This window comes from Doryrhamphus excisus, chromosome 19 (genome assembly GCF_030265055.1).
Source record: "Doryrhamphus excisus isolate RoL2022-K1 chromosome 19, RoL_Dexc_1.0, whole genome shotgun sequence".
Taxonomy (NCBI): Eukaryota; Metazoa; Chordata; class Actinopteri; order Syngnathiformes; family Syngnathidae; genus Doryrhamphus; species Doryrhamphus excisus.
In genome coordinates, this window is record NC_080484.1 from 8,664,079 (window position 1) to 8,689,509 (window position 25,431).

The 25,431-nt window shown below is 41.8% G+C and overlaps 1 protein-coding gene across 4 annotated transcripts in view; it reads right to left on the reverse strand.

Moving 5' to 3' along the window:
* LOC131106821 (pleckstrin homology domain-containing family G member 1) overlaps positions 1–25,080 on the reverse strand; it is a 44,041-nt gene extending 18,961 nt beyond the window's left edge. The window contains exons 1-4 of one of the 4 annotated variants that reach the window (XM_058056261.1): positions 24,804–25,080; positions 24,333–24,389; positions 22,871–23,020; positions 12,745–12,961 (exon numbers count right to left, since the gene is read on the reverse strand). Coding sequence is in view for 1 of the 4 variants with exons in the window: in XM_058056260.1 (XP_057912243.1) it covers positions 7,786–7,795 (10 nt within the window). In the remaining 3 variants the exon portion in view is untranslated. Of the gene's footprint in view, positions 1–7,785; positions 8,166–12,744; positions 13,036–22,870; positions 23,021–24,332; positions 24,390–24,803 lie in introns of those variants that run through there. The other 3 variants (XM_058056263.1, XM_058056262.1, XM_058056260.1) reach the window with 3 other exon arrangements.
* Positions 25,081–25,431: the final 351 nt, after the last annotated feature.

The window sequence follows — 25,431 nt, forward strand, 5'->3', positions numbered from 1 at the left end:
ACAGTATCTGCTTACAAACTCAATTCCTCACATTCCGTCCGACCACAACCAAACAAGGGCCGCTAACTGACACAGCGGTAAGAATCCTGTCAAGAAGAACCATTAGCCCACTCTCTGCCACGTGAGATAATACACTTTCAAATGAAAAGGAATGCAGAGCATTTAGATGAGCAGATGTATTGAGATACTAAATCTAAACCTTGAGTGCTCGCCTGCCGGAGGCAATGAATGAAAGGCCTATTTCTACGAAGACAGGCAGGTTTGTGTATTTCACATCAAGACGGTGCCAAACTGGCTCATGAGACTCGTGTCTGTGGACGGAGCCGTTAAGATGTGATCATTTGATTCCTGGAGCCTCGCAGTCAGACCAAGATGAAGTAGCACAGATGAAGTAAACTCAGTAGATGTCCACCTTAAAATGATGCCATTGCCAACCCAGTTCAGGTAGTTCCTCTAAGTAGATAAAAGAAATCATTATTACCCAAAGTTCACAAAGCATGAATTAAAATCCTGACAGTTCCTCAATATTAAGGCTGGCTTTACAACCCTACAGGTCCGCTATTGTGGTAACCTGCTGACATCCTATGCCCTTTACACCGCCCTCTACCTGCCAGGCAGCAGCGGCTCCATCAGAACTCCTCTCACATCAAAGTGTCCGAGATCACACACTCGCCTTCAAAAAAAAACAAAACATGAAATGTGAGCTCAGCCTCAAAGAAGCCCAAGAATACACACACTCACCTTTCTAGTAGGTACCTCAGAGTACTCTCTATGCTGCACGGACACCTCTTTTCAGAGGACTTTGGCTGACACCTTTGTTTGTTAGGCTGTGATAGGAATATCACTTGTTTGCTACTAAACGTTGGGCCAAATAATAAGCCAAAAGTAAAACTACTGACATATTATCAATCTATAAAGTTGTTATAAGCTATTTTTAGCCACTATGTGCTTGATAACCAGAACTTTTCCAATGCAGATTGTACATCAGAGTGGCATTTTTAACTGCTTGAAAAGGTTTCTTTTGAATTTTGCACACTATTGTAACACAATTTAGTCGAGATCTGTAAATTGACTTATTTTCTAATAACTACGTGCATAAAACAATTCTAAATGCAGGTTACTTTGTGAGATAAACGCCTCCCTCTTCAACACCACCTTCTTGTTTTGTCATGAGTGGTTTCTAGAATTCAACATTGTTTTTTTTTGTTTTTTTTTATCAAAATGCAATGCAAAATATGTTAGACATTTTTGGGGGGCTCCATTTTGGGGTATTGAAGTGAGAAAAGCTGTTGAATTCAAGAAATAACTCATGGCAAAACAGGAAGGTGGCGTTGAAGAGGAATGCGATGATCCCACTGCTACATCTTTGGGAACAGTAAAGAATTACATCTTCAATGAAGGTAAAAGTCACCTTAAATGTTCATGTATACCTTTCATTCATCATTTATTCATGTATTTCGGTTAGAGTCAACCCTTACTGTGTCCATTTTAAGGAATCGAATGTAGTTACTTGTCATATAAAAGTGCATGGGGCAGTTTTGAATCCACATCTGCTCCAACTCCATTATGGGATGTTGATATGCTGTACTAATACACTGAATGATTGCATTAGTGTTTCTTATTCGGATATCGCTCAGTTTCCGTGCCAAGAAAAGCAACAGGGAATTGGAGCATCAAAAATAACATTACAAAAAGTTTGTAATGATTGACAACAACGTGTGCGTCATTCTAAATGCCTGCACTCCCAATCCTGACCCACTTTTTAATAATTATACAGACCGTAATAATGGAGTGGATGAAAACACACGCCGTGTTCAAGTACACAAAAGCACAAAGGGCTACATTATCACTGATGGTGATATTAATGGGTAACTGAACATTTTGTATGATATACTCTCTCTTATCACAGTAAGCAATGCACGGCGTATGTGGGTATGTTGTTTAAAATGCAGCTTTATCACCAAAGAGATAAGTCTAACCGAGTTAAAAACTTAATGACCCTCACATTAACGAGATATGGGTGGACAGACACACACACACACACACACCTAACAGTGCATAGCTTTGCATGTCTATATTTTTGTCGCTCTAGCCACGTGATAAAGATGGACAACAACCCACACACAAATCCAGAGAAAGCACCCGTTTCCGTTTGCAGTGAAACCCAAACATCAGTAGAGATTGCCCCATCTTGTGTTTGTCCAACCCCTCCTTCCAACCTTCCAGACTCATGTTTGGGACCCACCCTGCACGTTTCCTGGGTGAATTGGCTCTTGTACACACACACACACACACACACACACACACAGAGCTAAAACAAGCAATCTCTGGTTACCTCCACTCCAGATTATGTTCAACCTGATCCATGTAAATGATCTCTAATTAGGCTGCTAAGTATATACAGGTTGGGACTGTCTTCCCCGTGTGTGTGTGCAATGTTAGCATGGTGTGCAAGTTGTGTTTTCTACCAGATAACAAAAGAGAAAGAGAGAGAGAGAGAGAAACAAGAGTGAATCAGCGCAACCACCGCAGCAACCAGGCTTCAATCTCTGCTTTTCATTTCACTTGACAGAGACAAAAAGCGCGGGGGGGGGGGGTTTACAGGATAAGGCAGCCAAGTTTAATATGTTTAACATCGGGTCTGTCTGGAACCAAAGCAACAAGGATCAAGAAGGAACACCAGACACAAGTCCAGCAGAGTGCAAAATATGCTTAAACTTAAACCTAGAACTACTAACTAAAAAAAATACATTTGAATATTCTATGTTAGTGGGCTGTGATAGAATAGCATAACTGTCCAATTCTTTTTTAAAAATGATTTTTAACTCATTCATTACCGAAGATGTGGTTATAGTTTTTTTAGAAACCCAAATAACCAAACCCAAAAACGAGATCAGCATCCAACAAGTCAACTGTGCTGCATGGATGCAATCAGTGACGCTTCAGCATCAGTCCCATCAGGTTTAATGACTCATGTTACAACACTTAAAGCCACCCATTTCAATCGCACACTTTATGGTCACACAAGCTTGAAGTGCTCTTTATTGTCGGAGTGGTCAGCAAACAGCTGTGAGGACCCTCCTTGGTTTAGAGCCATGCTTGAAGAGCCAAAGAAGAAACAACAAACAGTTTTGCGAGCAGGTGAGCATCCAATGATGGCACGTTCAAAATGTGATTAAGGGCAGTAGACGTCTACTTAGTTTGACGCCTTTCCTCCGATATTGTCCTTTTGGACCTTTCTTTCTCCTTTTTCCTGCCATTCAAAGTGTCCCCCTTCCCATCATTCAAAGTCTCCAGTGTGCGTATTACCACAGGACATTCCTCCGGGCCTCTCCAAGCATATACTTTACTGTGTAAAAATACACACGCATCGCTCGCTTTATTTGACCGTGGACCACCAAGGCTCAAATTTGCATTGGGACCACACGTGTTCATAAAAGTGCATGACATTCACACACACAATTATATGCAAAATGTGCTAAATACATTAATGCTTGAATGCAGTGATTGACTTTGGATACAAACGGTACGGCAATGTACAATTCAGCATGTGTACTTTGTTCACTTAAGATAATAGAAGGACAGTGCATGGTGACACAGCATCATTTTACTACAGCTGACCACGTAACTACTGCTTTGCTCACGCCAAACAAAAGTTTGGTTTGAGCTCTTTATTGGCATTGATTTTCATAATCCTGCAATCCTGTGTCCTAAAATCGAAATTCTACTCATTTATTTTGTAATTACCTTTGAATTTCCATTCAAACCACTCACATTCATACCTTACATGCATGTTTTTGGAATGTGGGAGGAAACTGGGAAGAACATGCAAACTCTGCACAGGGATACACAAGCGGAGAATCGAACCTAGTTCTTCTCCTACGAGTGTGGCCCACTCGTGCACCGTGCAGCCACTCTGAATTTCCCCTACAATTTATAGACTTGTTTTCCTTAACTACATTCTAGTTCCTTAAAATATAAGTCACTGGCTTCCATTGAGTAGAATAGCATAACTGTCATTGCAATGGCCACTGTGTTTAACCTGCTTTACTTTACTACAGGTGGACCAGCATGGACACTGCTCCTGTTGTGTTAGCGATGCTAATGTTCCTGACTGTTGCTTTACAAGACCAGCGTCTCCCCCCTCCATGTTTTGTGCATTTTGGGGGCTCATTGCTTGTTCCTCTTATGCTAATGTTAATATATATCTCACAAAAGTAAACATCTTACTATATCTTCACAAGAAACAATACTAAAATGTGAAATTGAGGACTATTTCAGTGAAATGTCTGATTTAGTGGTCTTATTTATTGAAAGTAATTTTAATTCATTTCTTGACAAAATGCCTGAATAAATTATTCTAAAATGCACTGGACATGTGATTTGGAATAAAAACATTTGCTTGGTATCAGTGGTGGGCAAAAATTTCAGTGAACCGGATCAGGGGCAGTGACCTTGTTCATTCCGTTCACAAAGAAGAACTACTTCTTTGACCCGTTGGTTCATGGCTGACACACCACTACTTGGTATGAAAAAAAAGTTTGAATAATAAATAGAAATTAAAATGAGTTGAATACAAGGGATTTACGACTGAGACCATTTGAGAACCCCGTCTCCTGCTTGTACACGGACAGCTAATTGAACACACAGCCATTTTTCACGACTTTGTATAAAACAGCTGGCAAAACAAGTGAGTACACCTTACAGTGATCATGTCAATATATACTGTCCCTTGAGAATACACCACCCGAAGTGTGAGAGCTGTACTCTCTTTTTTGGGAACATTTCAAAAATGTGCGAAATGTATGAGGAGGAGAGGGACTCAAACAATGAAAGTAGGAAGAAAAGACGCAAGAGGAGGCCAAAAGGTCCAAGGCCACCCACTCCGATGCTTTCCCTTTCCTTGAACGCAAGCTTCTGAAGCCCTTAAAATGACCAAAACTCTGAATTTGATGTCACCCGAATCCCTGATAGAGATGCAGGCTTGATCTCAAGTGACGCTAAGGACCTTAAAGTGTCACTCAGGATTTCACAGGGACCACGGAGGGGCTGTGGACGGAAAGAAGAGAAAGAGGGCAGGAGTAGGATTGTAGTCAGGAGGGGGTGGGGTCATCATGGAGCCTGTGCTAACTCTGCTATCCGTTATTTAGGAGCAAAAAGCTGCGGAATTGACCACGTCTTTGTTGTTTAAACCGAGTGACTCGAAAGACTGCTGTGGTTTTTACTGCCTCACTAAACATGGTTAAAGTAAACACGGCAGGACTGCTAATTAGTGTTTTTTTCCTCTGCTGGCAGTGAATGATAAAAGGTCAACATTCGCAAGTGCAATGATACATTTTACGCGCAGGAGATAAACTCTAGTCTTGTTCCGTGTTTCACTTTTGGTTTTGACATGCAAGTGAAATGTGCGGCGTTTCGCCCCTGTGGGAAAAGTTCCACTTGCAAACTTACACCGCCTATTTTTGGGGAGAGCCACCCCGTGCGACCCTTTGCCGCACCCGCCTCGCCTCATTCTCTGACCTGATTGGATTTCATCCCAGTGAAATACCTTCACTGTTTGACTCTCGGCGTCTACGCGACATTTCTCCACTCACGCTTGAAAGGAGAATGAATCATGAGAATGGAAGACTATTGATTTGAACAAATGATTCCAATGGGACTTCTTGCCCTCCGTTTTGACCCTCCCTCACCCACTCATGCCGCCTTAGTTCCCTGCATGTTCATGATGAAGAGGTGGGGGTGAAGGGACGGATGGAGGTCCCTCTATTGTTCCCGCCACATCAGACCCAAAGAGGTTGCTCTAAACAGTAATTATACCCCCCTCGTTCCTTGCTTTGCCATTTGTACCCCCCCACCCCCAGTCTAAAACGGCTACCCTGAAGGCTCTAATTTGGGTCACAGGCTGCAGAATGGCATCCCAACACTCCCAGTGGGAAGGAAACTGGCAAGCATTGGGTTTCAGAAGTAATAAGGAGTTAAACATATAAAACTTGTCAGCACTGCTGATGACTTTACTGGACCGTATACAGGATGTACACCATGGTTTCAACAAAATTATGTTAATGTTTATATAATTATTATTATTATGAAATTATAATTTTTCATAATAAGAACACAAAAAATATCTAATATGAACTACAGAGGAAACAAATGTGACTGGAAAAACACATCCTTAACAAGTTACATTATGCATCACATGCAACATCCACCTGCAAATGTCTGAAAAGGAGTAGGAAGAAGATGGGCTTATTTAATCGTACCCCTTCCCATGTCTATTATTGATAATTTCTTCACACCGTATACAGTTGCCCCTTGTTACATTGCAGTTCTTCAAAAAGTTATTAATAATCATTGTTTCGTGGTTGACTACAAGCCATTATTTGTCAAAACCACAAATTTTATGTACTATTCTGGCCACTAGGCATCAGTAATGATGCATAAAACCATTAACGAGGCATGAAATTACATCACAATGCATGGAATCAGTCATGGTATGTCTGAAATGATATAGTAGAAAAAGTTCTCCCATTCCATGTGGAAGTGGTTTTGGCTTCTTAACCACCCCCCGCCATGTTTCAAATCCTATCTTAGATTTTAATTTAAATAATTAATTTAATGAATTACTGAGCTCGCACGTATGCTATGGAGCCGTGGCCTTCTCTTGTGTCCCTGCAGTGGTGTTGTAGCATGTCCAATGTGGTGTAAACAAAGGAACAATAGGAGTGTCAGGTGACTATAGGGGTGCTATGTCATGTCTACAGGGCTTTATTAATGGTATTCTAGGGCCGCACCGTAGTAGAGTAGTTAGTATGTTGGCCACACAGTCAGGAGATTGGGAAGACCTGGGTTCGATTCTCTGCTTGGACATCTGTGTGTAGAGTTTGCATGTTCTCCGGGTACCCCGGTTTCCTCCCACATTCCAAAACCAAAAATGCTAGGTTAATTGGCGACTCCAAATTGTCCATAGGTATGAATGTGAGTGTGAATGGTTGTTTGTCTATATGTGCCCTGTGATTGGCTGGCCACCAGTCCAGGGTGTACCCTGCCTCTCGCCTGAAGTGAGCTGGGATAGGCTCCAGCATAGCCCCCTATTGAGGACAAGCGGCATAAAAAATGGATGGATGAAAGTATTCTATGTTTTAATATTGAATCCTATGTCGCAGAAATTTGCTTACCGTGGTCGGGTCTGGTACCAATTAACGTTAATAATTAAAGGTATATTGATTTTGCTCACTGCTCACAGTGACCTACATTGGGTTGGTTTTAATGCACAAAATGTATCACATACATCAATAAGAATAAGCGCATATTCACATTTAAGAAGCTGAAATCCAGATTTAACAGTTAACAGCAATTAGAAATACAACCACAATGTATACCACCTGGCAATTGATGAAAGTAGTACAGTAACCAAATGACATTGAATAAATGAGTTAAACATGCCATAAGATATCAACCAGCCGAGCATCGAACCAGAAAGCAAACGTTCTCCATTGAACACTAGCAGGTTGGTGATTTGGGTTTGGGGTGGGGGGTGAGAAAACAAGAAGAGGACGGTGTTCTGAACGCCGCAGAGACACTTCACACGCAGCTGTCAGCCGAGGACTAAATATCACACAGACACACCGCAAAACAGCAACAAGGCAAACCATCAGTGTGACTAATCATGACCTGCAGTAAAGTTGTGTGTGAGATGTTTGGACACCACAAAGACTGACTTTTTTATATGCGCCAGATGTCACCATCAAAACAGTAACATCTGGGAAAAGGATTCACTTTGCTTACCGGTCGGCATTGTGGCTTGGCTGTCCTCACAACAATATGACTTCAGGTGATGGAGTCCTTCCAGAGCGCATCACATTATCTGAGTGTAATCCTAGCAACAGCTTGCTTTAGAAGTCCAGAATTCTCATAGCGAATCCCTTCTCCTGGCAGCAAACAATCCACTCCTGGATATTCACTCAGCGAGGCTGGCTACTGTGTTCTTTGGGCTCAGTGGAGTTTGCACAGGGGGATCCCTTCACTCCGCTCTTCATGCTTCCCTCCTGGAGCAACACATCCACTGCACGCATGAGTGTGTCTAAAAGTGTTCAAGAGTGGCTTTGAATGCCAGTGTGTGAATGGCCTCTGCTCCTTCCCTGCTGGGTAATTCCCCCTCCCCCTGACTCCTCCCCTCATCTCTCCCAAGCAGCAAATTACAAGGAGCTGGGAGTTCTCCATTAATAAAGGCCGCCTTGCCCTCCTCCTTCTTCTTCTCCTCTCTCTCCTGCCTGTCTCTTCATCTTTTTTCTCTATATTTTCAAGCTCAATGTAAATTCAAAGTGGAACCATCATGCATTGTAGGAGATCACACACGTTACATGGTGGCTGCGCGGTTGATCAGTAGCAAGGCGCAGACAAAAAGCCCTGCATTGTGTGGAACATCAGAAGAACTTCAATGAACACAAAAACCTGTAAAAAAAAAATTAAAAAGGAAGACGCCTGACTATGCGGGAGGCCCAAGCGCATCTTGTACGTTAATATGAGAGAGAAAAAATAACCATTCAACAAATAATCCTGAAAAGATTGATTGATTTGGCAAGGACAGAAGTACCCTTTAAAGTCAATAAAGTGCCTAGTTAGCAGGGTCAAATTGGATGTTTGCATATTTTTTTTCTCTTATTCACACAGGGTCAAAATGACAATCATCCCTCGCAATGTCGCAGTTTGATTATCACTGCATTGTTCCCTCGTTACATTGTGGCTAACCTTTCACAGGCTGTTTCGCTTATTTTTTTGTGCAATTTGCAATTTTAGTGTTTTTTTTACTGTGTTCCATAGCCTCACCCTTTAAGAAGAATTGCATTGTGAAAAGTTCAGTGTTGTTGTTTGGTGCATTCAGAGGAGGTGGCTGCATTGTTCGCTTTTCTATCTGCACCACACATTGTCTTCTGCGTCCTGATTGGATGTAGACCACTGTCAATCAAGCTCCCACAGTGTCGATAAAATTTTTTGCACGTTTTTTGGAGAGTGCTATTATAGAATAAATGAATGTTTTGGTTCGAGGAGGAAAATATGACAACAGATTACCAATATTTACAAATGATATGCAGTATTCTGGTCACTGTGCGGTAGTAATGACACATTACCTTACCTTAACACTGCATGAAGTCATGCAGTCATCAATCATGGCATAATAGAGTGCAAAAAACCTCTCCCATTCTGTGTGGAAGTGAGTATGCTGGCTAGCTTGCTAGCTACCAGCTGTCTTGTGTCCCTGTCAACAGGTTTTCATTCATTCATTTTCTACCGCTTTTCCTCACGAGGGTCGCAGGGGTGCTGGAGCCTATCCCAGCTGTCTTTGGGCGGGGTACACCCTGGACTGGTGGCCAGCCAATCACAGGGCACATATAGACAAACAACCATTCACACTCACATTCATACCTATGGACAATTTGGAGTCGCCAATTAACCTAGCATGTTTTTGGAATGTGGGAGGAAAACCGTGAAAACATGCAAACTCCACACAGAGATGGCCGAGGGTGGGATTGAACTCAGGTCTCCTAACTGTGAGGTCTGCACGCTAACCACTAGTCCGCCGTGCAGCCCATAAACAGGTTTTCTATGCTCTGATTATGAAAATATTCCATTCAATAACATTCACTAGCACCAAATCCGCCCCAGTTAGCATGTTTTTTTTTTAGTTTGTTTGAATTGTATGCAGAACTTTTGCCTTGGCTAACACAATATTGTGTTATGAATACACTGTGTGAATTCATCTGTATTGTTGATGTGTTTTTAATCAGAAAACGTCCATCCTTGTTAGCATCCTATTAGCTAATCAACAAAAGTAAAAAGAAGGCTTATGTGTCCCTTTAAGGACCATAGTCTCAGGCCAACATGTTGACCAAGACAGACGATAAGACAGAGACCGGTCCCAGCAGCATGGGGCTGCTATCCCCTCCCCATACCAATACAATAATCAAGACCCCCATGGACCATCCTCACATACACACACATAGAGATTGGAGCCCAAGAAGCACGACCCCTGTCTTTAATGGCCTGAGGGTCCGTTGACCCACGAAGACCTTTTACCTCCAAACGCGAACCCTCCCCCCTCATCACCCTCTGTGCGTAATGAGCACCTCTAACTTTGGTAAACACCCTCGGCGGCGGCGACCGTCCCAACGCCTCAGTTCAGCCAAGCACGACCTGCTGATGACAGAAGCGGTCATCTGGCTTATCTGATGCCCCTGTATGCGCTCCATCCTCCTCCACTGCCTGAAGGATGGTGACCTAAGACCCACTTTTGTTCACATGTAAACACGGAAGGACAAATTGGTCAATGCTGAGGTCTTTTCAAAGCTGCTGCACTTCCTTCCCAGGGTTGGGGGTGGGGGGGTGTATCGTATTTTACAGGTCAATTATTGCTAATTAATAATTATAAATTATTGCTAATTATTGCTAATTGATCTGCTAATTTGTGTGTGTAAAAAAACTATGACACCTTCCCTACACTTGTTACAGATTGTGGGGCTGCATGAGTGCCACGGGCCGGCACTGGATAGCTGTGGTTCATTGATGGAAGCATAAATTCCGAAAATCTCCCAACAGAAACGCAACCCCCAACACACTCCCGACTATCCTTTTCAACCGACAGTAGAGCCAATAAACTACTCCATTCCTCATCACTCTGGGCTAGAGTCAACACTAAAGCAGTGCACAGGGTTCACACACACGGCCTATTCAACATTTACTGGCACACACACACACATATTTGCTTTTGGACGGCAAGCCTTGAAGAAAATGGCCTCTTAGAAATGTTTTAGTATGTGCAATTAGACGTAAAAAAAAGCAAATCCACTTGTGCAACATGCATGACACTCGGAAACATAAAAGTGGGAGAAGAGCAGATTCAAAGAATGAGCAAGACTGTGAGTAATGACACAAGTTTTGTGGGAGGAAGGAGAAGATGGTCATTCATATACAGTTTCCCCCTCCCTTGGAGACCCTGACTGTGCTTGTCATTGGGGAGATGGATCATCTGCAGACACACATAGTCTCTTTTTTGTCCAAGAAGACTCATAGAGCTCTTTGTTCTGGACATTTGAACTCTTCATTAATCTGGACACTGGACAAAACCATGACAGACTATAACACATGAGGTGTACTCTACCACAGCATTGATATACTATTGCACAGTACAGTAGTGGACATTCAATAATCAACTCATCATAAATTAATATTAAAATAATAAGTAATAGCAGATGAATGCCAAATTCATAAATTTTCTATGCCACTTGTCCTCATTATAGTTCAGTCATAAAGTTACATCTAGTTGCCAAAAAACCTTTTGTGCTATGAAAAGCTTCAGGAATTTGCTCGAGTCCCATATTGATTATCACTCCATTCCCAGATTTATGGGGCTTCCAGATTCCCGGATGGTATTCCCGCAGGCTACACAATCTGCTTACAGCGCCAAGACAAGTTTAGGAATTTGAAACTCTTGCTGACCAGAAAACATGCTCCTTTCACTTAAAAGGGTATGACTTCAGAGAAGTGAAGGGAACGTCCAGTGAGTAGCCCAACTCCGTCACACAACAACAACAGTACAATGATAATGACTGTGATAATGACAACGCAGGGAGGCACAGCCCAGGAAAGGCAATTATAATGGGAGATAATGTCAGTATGAAAGGCAGACTACACCCTGGACTGGACACGAGCTACACCAAAGTCAGCTATGTGAACCACAACACAAGTGGCCGAACAAAAAAAAACATATTTTCAATGTATGTATTGCAGCTAAGGGTTAGGCGTGGGACTAAAACAAGAGAATATTCAGAGATTTATTATCTTGCACGTGTGTGTGCGTGTGTGTGTGTGTGTGTGTGGTGGCGGATATGTGCAGGAAGCTGTGTTTGGCCCCAGATTAAAATGCAGGACGAGGTTCCCGATCCAGGAAAGGAGTCCAGCCGAGCGGAGAACGAGGGACTTTTCTGCCATCACAGGGAAACATGTGACACATACTAAAATAAAATCGAGGACACTATTGCTATACTAAGTAGTTCCTTCTGTAGTAGTCAATTGTGCGTGTATACAGATCCCAGGTACAGTAATTCTAATTTAGAGCTTTTTTCATGGAAAACTTGGAAGGATTTTGTAAAAATAAATAAGTAATAATCAGAAAAAAGCTTATTATTTACACTTATTATTATTATACTTCTTAATGTTTCGAAGATCCTCACACGGTTAAACCCCAAAATTAGATTTAAGAATAAAAATCAAACACTATCTGTTAAAATAAATCCAATAATATCATCAAATGATCAAAACGAGCACCCCAATGGTGTCATCCACTGACAGCCACAATAAAGCACTCCCTTTGGTGTGTGTCCTATTTGCTTCTTGCTCCAGTTAGGACACACCAGAATGAGGATACCATACCAAAAACAAAATTAAAAAAAAAAAAAACACATTAAATGACCCTCAAATGATTTTAGGTGCTAACATCAATAGCATGACGAACCATTTAGTAAAACCCAAGGCCAAAAAAAAATGCAAGCCATGCTGTCTAATTAAAAAAGCGGGCGAAGGTGGCGCTTGAGCTCAATTGCAAGTTTAGACTGCATAATTGGAGGTCCAACTGGGTTTGATGTAATGGCCCATCTAAAATTATACTTGGACGTGTTTTAGTGAATGCAACCACTTTGTTGTTCTGGACAAAAGTGCTACACAAATCACAATAATTTAGTAGTCACTCACCTCTGGGAGGACATTCCCAGGACTAGCCTTCCCTCAGACGCAGGTATCCTAGTATCCTTTCGCTGGTTAATACCATGTCCAAGTGTTTGAATGGGTTTCACACGATTGTGGAAAAAAGTCAATATAGGGTTTTGTCGAGACGATCCAGTCTATGGTCCACACCTGAACGAGGTCAGCTCCGATAGGACACTTGATGGATCAGATGGAAGCAACCCAACTGACGAGAAGGAAGAGAAGGAGGGGGGGGACGGGATGAGAAGAGCTTCCCCAGCAGCCCACTTCCTGCCCAATTACTGCTGCAAGACTGGCTCCTCTCCCTTCTTCTTTACCAACTGGCCCTCGCTCGCTTTCTCTCCTCCCATGCATTTGCGGTGTGTTTGTGTGTGTGTATTGGGGGGGTATCGCAGCAAGAACTGGGGAGCAGCCAGTACACTGCGGGCAACTAACATAAAATGTGACAAGGCAGCGACAACGAAGGATGAGAAGCCATCCATATTTGGGAGTCTGGGTCGCTCGCAGTAAAAGGGTGTTGGTAATTTTGACTTTTATGAACTGAACATGAATGCTAGATGTGATTCATTGAGGGAAAAATGAATCCCATCATGTACTGGGGGCGGCATGGCCAACTGTAGTCGTCTTCCAAACTGAAGGTTGTGAGTTTGATCCTCCCGTGATCATGTCCAAGTATCCTTGGGCAAGATACTGAACCCCCAGTTGCTACTGATGCTGCGTCATCAGTAGGTAAATATGCTAATGGGGTCAAAGCCGTTGACCATCAAAATCTGAAGCAGACCATGATCCCCATCCTTTCCAACATGAGCCCAAACACAACACTTATGTATCCTTATCCTCGACTCATGTTTCGTTCTGAATCATGTCTCCTCAACGGAATACGTGATACATCGACCGAGAGGGACATCAGCGTGGCTGTACCGGCGCCACTCAATGCTAGTGCTATCTATGCCTGACTTTTGGCAACACATCGTCTGTGAGAAATAACACAGGACATACCAAAGTATTGGTAAGTAGTGGAACGGTATGACAAAAAAAATATAAGGTGGTATACCTTGAAACCGGTAATTGACCCCATTCCTGGAGTTCCTACCAGTGAAGTGACAATCTATCCATCATGTATGGACAAATCAGAAATGCATTAGAAGTTTTGCATCGATAACTTTGCAAGCACATCCAATGTACCCAAGCTTGTGGTCATTGTAATTGTAAGGGAGAGTCATTTGCTCATTGTTCTGCACCCTAACAGAGCAGGATGGAGGAAAGTCCCTTCAATTGGAGCCAGTTGAATGCTTCCTGAGACTGATAAAGCAGCTGCTGTGCTTTCACCGTCTTTTCCAGTAAACGCAACCGCGCATGTTCCTAGACAATTGCAAATGGTGTCACATCTTGACCTTTGATAACCTAACTCACTTCTTGAACACACCACTTGTAGACGGTCGTATAAAGCGCTGGTGACTTTTGAGACATATGTCAATCAACTCCTGAAGTCTAGTGTAGAAGTCAGGTCAGCGGCTGGCTGCTATTATGTCGACCTTTCAACCCACAAATGTTATATAGAGCCTTTGTAACTGAACACCCTACCTTGCACTATGAAACAAACCAAACACAAACTCTTCTAAATACAAAAATACATTTTCACTGTTTAGACACACAATTGATCAAGTGCAAATCTTTCTGTGAGGAACAGGAAGCACAATCACCGTCCAACACCCAACAGCATCCAACAGCATTTCCTGCTTGTCTCATTTAGTTGTTTACAGACGTAGCTATCAAACAGGACATGAGCTCATTAAGCAGGTGAATCATCCTACTCATGTGACAATCTAGTCACCACGCTGTCACCGCAAATGATCTCAGCGGTGTTATCGCTTGTGCTCTTGAGCTTCCTGCGGACATCTGATCAGCACAGTTGTTCTTTTATTGTTTGGAGTGTTTATCTCTCGTCATGTAAGCTGATGATAAAGTAATAAACCTTAAGACAACCTTTGGTTTGTAGGGAATGACTGACACAACTTAGGGTGCAGTCATACTGGAACATTTCAATTTTTATTCCCTTTTCACTGCTATTCTACACAACACTGTATTACCATAACATAACTTTGTGGATTATTTTGAGTGATTCTGTTTTTTTATGTAAGGCATCTGTGTGTTTTATTTTGATTGGTCTGCGGCACATAAAAAAAAAATCCAAAAAACTAGAAAAGCACTCAAACAGTGCAGACCTCCACCAAACGCCATAATTCCGCCCATATTGTGATTCTCAGCATAAATACTAGTCCTACATTTATTTTCTATTAAAACATGCTATAGAAGGGTTTGACTGACTTAAAGAATGTTAACATGCTAACATTAGCTTGCTAACACCTAGCATCATAGTTTGTATAAGTGCCTAGCTCTGAATGCTAAAAATGTTAGTCTTATATTATGTTAGTAATTATGTTAGAATACTAACATTAGCATGTAAACACCTAGCATGATAGCACAAAATGTCTGCAAAAGTTAAAAAAATGCCAGTATGTTCCTGTTACCTAACATTAGCATGCTAACCTCGCATAATAGTGTCTACCTATAAAAATGTATGAAAATGCTACTATGCTAATGGTAGCATGCTAGCAGTGCGAACATTAGCATGTTCCTAGCATGATAGTACTAAATGTTCATGAAAGCGTCAACCCATGAAAACGGCTAAAAATGCTACTATGTTAATATTAGCATGCCACCGATGTTAACGTGCTAACCTTAGCACGGTAGGTGTTTACCCATGAAAATAGCAAACAATGCTAGTAGGATATTGTTGGCGTGATAACAATGCTAACATGCTAAAGTTAGTATGATGATCGTAGAAGTACCATGAAGGCAAAGTGTCCCGAACAAGGGCTCTGACCATTTTTTGGGAGTTATCTGCACAAATGCCAAAAATGGTCCTTGGTCTTGCAATATTAAAGAATCCTTTCAAAAAATCCTGGATCCAGGGGGCGATTTGGATCACCCCCAAAATGCAAATTTCCCCACTGAGGAACGAATAAAGGCATATCTTATCTTATCTTATCTTATCCTAATCTGTTCTTCCATATCCCATTTCCGACAACTCTAAAAATTTTGTCCAAATCCATTCAGAAATGTAAGTAATTCTACAAGCATAAAGTCAAAATATTAATGATACACATGCAGAGGCAAAAGTAGTAGTTTGAGTGTAAGAGCATCAGATCGTGAATCAGTCTTCAAATCATAGCCTGCGACTTCGTGTTGGCAGCTACAGTACATGCAATTGAAGTTGGAAATGATTTTTCCTGGTGCGGTTTTAAGAGCGTAACTGACACTAACTCTCCTGCTATGGGGCATCACGGTGAGTACATGTGTTTAGTGTTAAGATGAAAAACATTACATGACTCACAAATAGACAGGATGCAGTAGTTAAACCACTGAACATGGTCTCAAATGAGGTAGGAGCCTTTTTCACCATGTTGTTGTTAAGTTTATGATAAGTTGGTTTATGGAAACGTCTGGCTTGGATTTTTGTAGAAATTTTGGCACCCTGGTGAATGAATGACCTTCTTTTACAGAGTAAAGCTATGCGAATTAGACTGAAGTATTGGTTTGTGTCCTGCCTGTGTGGGTTTTAGGCGGATAAAGAGGCAGGAGTGTGTGTTGGCAGCTTCCCTTTGACCCGCAGAGGCTTACTTTCCCTCATATTCATATCGTGCTAATACTCTCTCTTTCCCATGCCAGCTCAAGCCCCGGTCTCACTCTTTAGGGAACCTAAGATGTCACTGCGGACAAAAGGAGCCGTGAAAGCCGTCCAACTCAAGCGGGGGCTATTATTTACAGTAGCAAAAGAAAATCGTTCCTGTCTTGAACACTAACTCCCCCCAGTCAGACGTCTGTCTCCTTGTAATGCTTCCCCCTGTTTTGCCCTTTTCCAATCTCCTTCTTTCATTCGCCGTCCTTCTTTTTCACTGCCAAACCTCGTCTCCCCTGACATAATAAGGTAAGTGCTGGGTTTTGTTGCCAGCAAGCCCAAAATTAGGGGTGAGCCCTCAACCAAGGCTTTGGAAATCTTCATTGAGCCCTTTAAAACCAGCTATTGGGGAAACATCACTAGGTGAACTTTGTCAGAAATAAATAAGAGCTTTACATGATTTATGTCCATTACGCTCACGTTCCAACACACTGGAGAACAGTAATGCTAGAACATTAAAGGATCTACCCCAAACTGTTCACAGTACATCCAACTGTTTGAAAACGTCAAAGAGGTCTACAATCAAAATGACCTTAAACTTTCCACCACTGTGTTGACACTTTTTTAGCAGCAAGTCTTAACTCATCCCAGATGTGACCCAAAATGGAAGATGGGCCCCATAAAGCCTTCATTGCCCGCAGACATGCTGACACAGCACCTCCTACACACACCCTATAGACACAAACAGGAAGCTTATCTGTCAGGTGACTGCAAATGTCCATCCACACAGACATACTTAATATTAGTAGTGCATTTGAATATAAGGCATATTTGGCAACACACAATCAGCCTTTTATATTAGCCAGGGTTGTTTAGTTTAGACCTAGGCATATGTTAGGGGTGCAGAATGAATTTATATACAGTATATATATTTTCCCAAAGAGACAATACTATGGAAATGAATGTTTCCTGAATTTGTGGCATCTTTTGAGTCATTCGGTCACTGTATTTTGAGTATTTTCTCACTGCAACTCGTCTTAAGTTAACTGCTCAGCACACCAATGGGATCTGATTTCATCTGAAGTGTGCTGCTAATATAGGCCATGAGTGGCCTCACTCCGCTACCTTGGCCCGGCCTGGACCTCCAACCTGTAACACACACACACGTGTCCCCATGGAGCTGTAACAGAACCCTGAATCTAGGACGTCCGCCCCAGAGAGAGAAACTGGCATGAATTTGAAACCATCACAGCCACTGGAAAAAAAGGGCTTTCAGATAATGCTGACTTGGGGTACATTTACAGAAAAAAACAGGAACACACAGCTCTGCAAAAAGACTAACAGCGCTGTCATATGCATGCCAGACCAATAGTGGGCGGTGTCACAAACGTGCACCATCAAAAAAAGCATCTTTGTGGTTGTTAAACGTAAGCTTAAAAAACATTTGAACACAATCATTGCTAGCCACCTTTGATTTGTTCAAATTTAGAAATAGTTTCGGGAAGACATTGTCACGTATGTAGTGTTTGCAGGCAGGAATGAGGATGAGTGGGATGGAAACGGGAAGGACGGTTCCTTTATTTTTAGACTGTGTTCTTCAGAGTTTCTTCTGTCACACTTGCATGTCAATTCTCTCGTTTCGTAGCCCCACTCTCGTGTATCATCTAGTCTCGTGACACGCCTACAGCCTATGACAACTTTTTTTTTCTGAGTTGAAGGTCAACCAGATTGTGTTTCAGCTTGGATGTTTCACTGTGATGTTCTTTCAGTATGTTTGTCCACCTGACACTGAGTCAGTGGCATTTAGTATCTGTTCATTTGTTTGAAAGTTCTGAATGGATTTGGATGAAATTTTCAGTAATTGTCAGAAAATGGGTATTGAAAAACAAATTACATTTTGGGGGTAATCCGGATCACCATCTTCATACAGTATTTGTTTTAAAGGATTCCTTAACATTGCGAGATAGGACCATTTTTGGCACTTTGTGCATTCATTCATTCATTTTCTACCGCTTACCCTAATGAGGGTCGCGGGGGTGCTGGAGCCTATCCCAGCTGTCTTCAGGCGAGAGGCGGGGTACACCCTGGACTGGTCGCCAGCCAATCACAGGGCACATATAGACAAACAACCATTCACACTCACATTCATACCTATGGACAGTTTGGAGTCGCCAATTAACCTAGCATGTTTTTGGAATGTGGGAGGAAACTGGAGTACCCGGAGAAAAACCATGTGCTAACCACTTGTCTACCATGCAGCCCTCACTTTGTGCATATAACAAAAAAAAAAACTTAGAACAAATACACATGACAAGTTTCCAACAGGTTCTACAAAATATCTGATCCAAGAAATATAGGAGTTTGAATCACAATACGGGGAGAACTATGGTGCTTGCCAGAGGTCTGCACTGTTAAGAGTGCTTTTCTGGTTAGGAATGTTCCCCTGTGTTTTTATCATTGGATTTGAGATTTCAGGCTTCACTGCTCATAGACACATCAGGAGACTTTCATGCATTGATGGATATCATGTGGAAACTTGAGGTGATATTTCCCATTAAAAACTATACCTCCATTTGGCCAAAATAGGGACAAAATTGGCTTTATTTTGCTAGAAATTTAAAAAATGTGCTTGATATTCAAACAAACGAGCACCTGCAACATCTCAACACAGTCCAACTTCCTACAGTACAATTCAGTCACCTCAAACAGGAACAGGCATAATGCAGCAAGAACTCATGCAGACATGAGAGGCTATTTATACGCCACTTCCTTTTATTTACCCAGCTCATTGTTCGGACCACATCTGTTGAGAGCCGAGGGCACAATGGCCTGTCCGAAGCTGACCACACACGCACACATATTACACACACACAAGGGCTGTAAGGCAGCTGTCAGACACAGGCTTTACTTTACTTCAAATGAGTGACAAACTCCAATAGCTGATACCAACTGTCAGACATTCTTGGTACCACCACCTAAAGTCCTCACAATAAGCAATCCCATGTCAAGGGTCACACACACACACACACTTCAGTGGACATTTTGCCGAGCGCTAGAGATGACAGCTCGTTACAGCCCGTCTGTTTCATGTCAGCCATAATACAAAACGAAAAACCAGTCAAGGACTTTCATGGAAGCTTCCACTGCCTAAGGGCTCACACCTACCCAAAGTCACATGCATAAAAAGCCCCAAAACGACGTTCCTCAACGAAAATAGCCATTTATTTATACAGCGCCAAATACCATGCAGTGGTTATCTGTCTGTGGTGTCTCTTTTCTCTCTGACCATTTACTCCCAGTTATTTCCGATGAGGACAAAAATGACCCAAAAGTGGCCCAAAACGGTAAACAGCTCTGATTGCAATCTTTCACGGGACAGACACTGACGTTGCAGTGTTGGGAAATACTAAAGCCAGCAAGCTTTTGTTTTTATACTAGCAAACACAGATTCATAACGAAAGAGTCTTTGACAACCTAGACGAGTAGACAAGATAGACAAGATAACAAATCTTGGCACTGCATCTGATGTTTTTTTGTTTTGTTTTTTAGGCAAGCAAATCATAAAAATGCGGGTTTAAGCTGATACGTGCAGGGAAAAAAAATGTCAGCAGCGGTTGCAGTTTTGGGTTATGGGAGACATTTAAGGCGATGTGGGCGATATAACGAGGTGCAGGGCTCTTAAAGTAACAGTATGGAATGAGTGATTTGTTTTTATTGTATGTTATTAAATTATGTCTTCAAATAGACATTGTCTGCACAAACAACTCCGAACGGAAACGTAATCATTGATGCAGGCGCTAACACAACGTGAGAGGTGTCCTGGCTGGCCCACCAATATTATACAACAGGCACTATTATACCATAGTACTATCACAACCATTTTGAAGCTGTCATTTTCATGCCATACTGTTCCATAATATTACTTTAATACATTCAACAGCCATGTTTTCACATTATGTCCTTAAGTAAACGTTGAAACAACAATACCAGTAGCATTAATGCTAGAGCTAACACAAAGAAAAGGTGTCCTGGCTGGTCCACTTATATTATACAGCGCCAAAGCAGGGGATCAACAGTTATCATGGAAATGACAAATGTCAGAGTGCTATCACAACCATTTTGAAACTGTTAGTCATGCCACACTGTTACATTATATTGCTTTAATAGGTTCAACTTCTGTAGAAATAAACACTGCTAAAAAAACTGCTAATAGTAACAGTAGCATTGATGCTGCAGCTAACACAAAAGAGAGGTGTCCTGGCTGGTCCATGAATTTTATACTGCTAAAGCAGGGAATCAACTGTGAACATGGAAATGAGAAATGTCAGTGTACTATCACACCTATTATGATGTGATTATATATTTCTGCGTTCCGCTTTAATATGTTCAACTGCCGTAGTATAACATTATGTCCCAAAATAAACATTACTGTTAACAGTAACAATAGCACTGATGCTACAGCTAACACAAAGGAGAGGTGTCCTGGCTGGTCCACCGATACGTATAAGATTATGCCTTAAAATAAACATTGACTAAAGTTTGTTTGTTACCTGACACAACAGTAATGCTAGTATTGATTTTAGTACTAGAAACACAGTGGGTCCTGGCTGGATCCAAGGTTACCATGGCAATTACACACATACTGTTCTAATTATTCCAAGCAGGCGCAGCATTCTAATCATTGTGAATCTGGTATTTGCATGTCAAACTGTTACATAGTGATACTTTAACACTTTCAACTGCTGTGTTGAGGTGTCCTAGCATAGACCATTAAAGTAGGGAATCCATGGCCATCCATCAGTGTTATGTACAACTGTTCCATAATATTGCTTTAATACATTCAGTTGTTGTGGTATCATTTTATGTCCATGAAAGTTTTCTTTTACATTTTTTTTACCAATGTTGCACACAACTCTGGAGAGTAATGTGGGCACTGATGCTAGTGCTAATAGGATGGGTTCCCCAGCTGGTCCACTAATGCTACAGTAGTTGATACGGACTCAAAATGGCAGAACAGATACACTACTCCTCTTATACAAGCAGGTGTACCACAAAAACCATGTTATGTTCATGCCAAACTGTTACCTACTGTTGCTTTAATACATCAAACCGCTGTTGAGTACAGGCAGCATGTATGAAAACCATTAATAAGCTCCCACAAAACACGGCGCCACATAAACAGGTGTTAGGAAGGAGCGTGGCTGTAAGACTAGCCGAAGAGTAACGGCTTCCAAAACCTCGCTCATTTAGAAACCAACTGCCTCTCCTAATCCGCCTCTAAGAGCTGAGCATCCGCACTCGGAGGGAGTTGGACCCCTGTCCCGCTGCCTAACAATAAAACAAAGGCATCATAGTGCGTCTGGTGTGGGGGGCATGCAGGGGTGCGGGTTAAAGTGAGAGGAACAGCTGCTGGGTGGGAGACTCGGATAAAGAGGCGACGGTGAAGGAAAGCTGGAGGAGGGGTCTTCTCACTTTTTTTCACCGTCGGGGAGATAAATTACTTTTATGTTTGTTGTTAGGGCGAGGCCACAAATTGACAAGCCCACAAAGACGCTGACCCGACCCAAAGCTGCACCTCGTTTAGCTGGGACATCCTAAGCATTTGCATAGCCCTTAGTCATCCCAGCTCACACTCCTTCACAGCAGCTCTAATCCATTTAAGTATGCATTGTTGTTGTACTATGACAGAAACATACCGTATTACTAGAATAAAGTTGTAATATTATGAAAATAAATGCACAAATAATTACAAAAATGTAATTATAAATAATAATCAAAATGTGTTATCGGTCGTTATCGGGATCAGATTTTTTTCGCAATCATGGTTAGCGCGCAGGCCTCAAAGCTAGGACACCCGAGTTCAATTCCACCCTCGGCCATCTCTGTGTGGAGTTTGCATGTTCTCCCCGTGCATGAGTGGATTTTCTCCGGGTACTCCGGTTTCCTCCCACATTCCCAAAACATGCTAGGTTAATTGGTGACTCCAAAGTGTCCATAGGTATGAATGTGAGTGTGAATGGTTGTTTGTCTATATGTGCCCTGTGATTGGCTGGCGACCAGTCCAGGGTGTACCCCACCTCTCGCCTGAAGACAGCTGGGATAGGCTCCAGCATCCCCCCACGACACTTGTGAGGATAAGCGGTAGAAAATGAATGAATGAATGAAACCGATATTTAAAAAATGCGATATACAACACAAATGTGTTCATTCCCCCACAAGGAGATATGTTATATACATATCGGTATTGGCTGATATCGGTATCAGAAATTGAGAGTTGGACAATATTGGATTTTGGCAAAAAAGACAATATTGGACGTCCCTACAAAAATACAATACTCAGTGGTTGGTTGGGTTTGTGGGCTCATTAATAGTGGGCTTCTTGGGTTTCAGCACCTCTGCACTGTCCGTGCCTGAGGCTGATAGTGGATTTACCTTGGCTTCGTTTTCCCTTGGCATATGAAGTGATGTGAATCAGGCGACGACGACATCAACAGTGAGTAAGGTTCCAGCGGACGTCTTGGGTTTCAGCATCTCTGCACTGGCGCATGAAGGCCTTGGCCTTTGGCAGCCTTTGGTGCCGACCTGGTCTCATGAAGCAAACAAATGTCACCCAAATATGCAAACAAGGCGGCGCACAACGAGCCACGCTTCCAATGCAAAGGCACGAGGCGGTATTGGGAGTTAGCTCTTGGCCGTGCCAACATTGCAAACACAGCTGCTCAGCCCACTCAGGCAGCTGCGAGCAGAAGACCAGCCAAAAGTAAACGTTTGCCACCAAAACATTTATTTGAGGTACTTTAGCTCATATATAGCCACTCTCTAATTTGATATAGCAGTCAAAAAACATTTCTAAAAGCTTGCCAACTTCCTCACCACTGCTTTTAATATGCATCATTATGACCCCACTTTACATTGACAGAGCCTTTCTCACGTACATTCAAACAGACGTGTGGCCAGAAATAGAGCAGCATACTCACGCAGACTGTAGACATAACAACAGAAAGGGAGGACAGAAGTCGGCTACATATAGCCAGCCCTGATGGGTACACAGTCTGTGCACATTTCTATTGGCATAATGATAGTGTGGAACAATAAGTGTTTTATTGGAGGCTGCAAAACCAATTCTTTTATGGGGGGAAAAATACAAAGGCACACAAATCTTTGGAATTTGAACCTGGCGGCAGAAGGAGATCTCAGTTCAGTGAGCATCAACAATTAATTATCAAAGTCAAGTGTCCAATATGTGGCCTGGGGGCCATTCGCGGCCCATGGCTACTTTTTTTTCCCCGTACATTTTGACAAGTTTCTTCTCATAGTATGACTTTATTTCCACAATATTTTGCCTTTAATTCCATTATATTATTTTTTATTAAAATATTATTTTATTTCCATAATATTGTATTTTTATTATTAATATTATATTAATATTATATATTTGTTATCGTATAGTTTTATACATTAACTTTTTTCTTTGAATATTTTGACTTCATTCTAAAAACCATTTTTCCCATTTCTGTTGTTTTTTTAAATTTCCCACTTACATTTTTTAAATATTCCAATGATTTTAATTTTTTCTAAATATTTTTGAATATTTTGAAATTATTTTCACATTTTTACTTTTTGCGTAGCCCAATTTTCTAAAAATTGCATCTGTATTAGTTGTTTTCTTTGTTTCACATAATACTACGACAAATATCTTTCTTTAATATTTCCAATGACATGATTTTCCAATTTTTTGCTGTTTCTTTTTGTTTTTATTAACTTCCAAGAATTTGCTGCAAACTAATAATAAAAAAACAGCTACGTCCTGCAAAGGGCCCTTTTAAGTGGATGCATATACATTAAAAAGTCCCTTCCAAGTATTTCCAGGTTGGTTCTGATTTAGTGCTATCACCTGTTTTATTTTGGTAGTGAGTTCCTCTTTTTCCCCATGACCTTGTCTTGATAGGACCTGCAGAACACAGAACAGGAAGAGTTTCTTATTGTTTTTACATCTTACTAGGAGCAGTGCTTAATTTATTTTTACAGTTGTTTGGCATTATTGACAACATTGCCTGTGTCATTAATAAAGGTGTTATGATGTTGACACTTTATTCTATCTATTTTAATGATTTCCTGTAGGAAAACTGGAACACACCCTGCCCAGTCATCACTGTGCCATATGATGTAATTACCAGCAGAGCTGTTGACATTTGAGGTATGTAATCGGCCAGCAAATCCTACTTGGGATTATGTTCATTCATCGGATTTTAATCTCACTGATACCTGATGACATAGCAGATTTGAGGTCAAACTAGAGCTGGGCGATATGGACCAAAAGTCATATCCCGATATATGGTAGAATATTCATATATAAACATGGTACCGTCTTTTTCGCCGTTCATTCCCGCTATGCAGCCTCTATATCTCCGCGGGGATATCCGATCATTCGGCGTCGCGAAGGGATGCTCAAAGCTAACAGCTGCTCCCGAGTATAAACAATGGCGCAAGCGGCAAGCTGCAAACGCAGCAAGATGAACATCCATAGCTGCACACTTGCTTAAGGGGTCGGCATGGCACAAAAACAACAACAAAGTAATAAACAAAGCACTATTAAACACTAAAAACGCCGCAGAAGAAACGAAGCTACATTAGCTAGCTTGCACCTGGGCGGCGCCATCTTGAAACACGTGACCTCCGATATGAACGATACGCTTCTTTGTTAATATCGTGCTTAACAGAAATATCGATATATCTATCGCCCAGCCCTAGGTCAAACAATGACATAATCCCCAATTTAATGCCATGGACCTTCACTGTGTTTAAAGACTGTGAGTATGTGATGGATGTAACAGTCAAGATTGTCAAAAGAGAGCTACAGCTAATTTTAGGGTTATTTACATGCTATCAACAACTGGCCTGCTACCGTCAGAGTATTTCAGTTTCCCCTTGCCCCTGACCTCATGACCTTCTGGCCTGCCACACAACCTGCTGGGAGCACTGGGCCTGTTAGG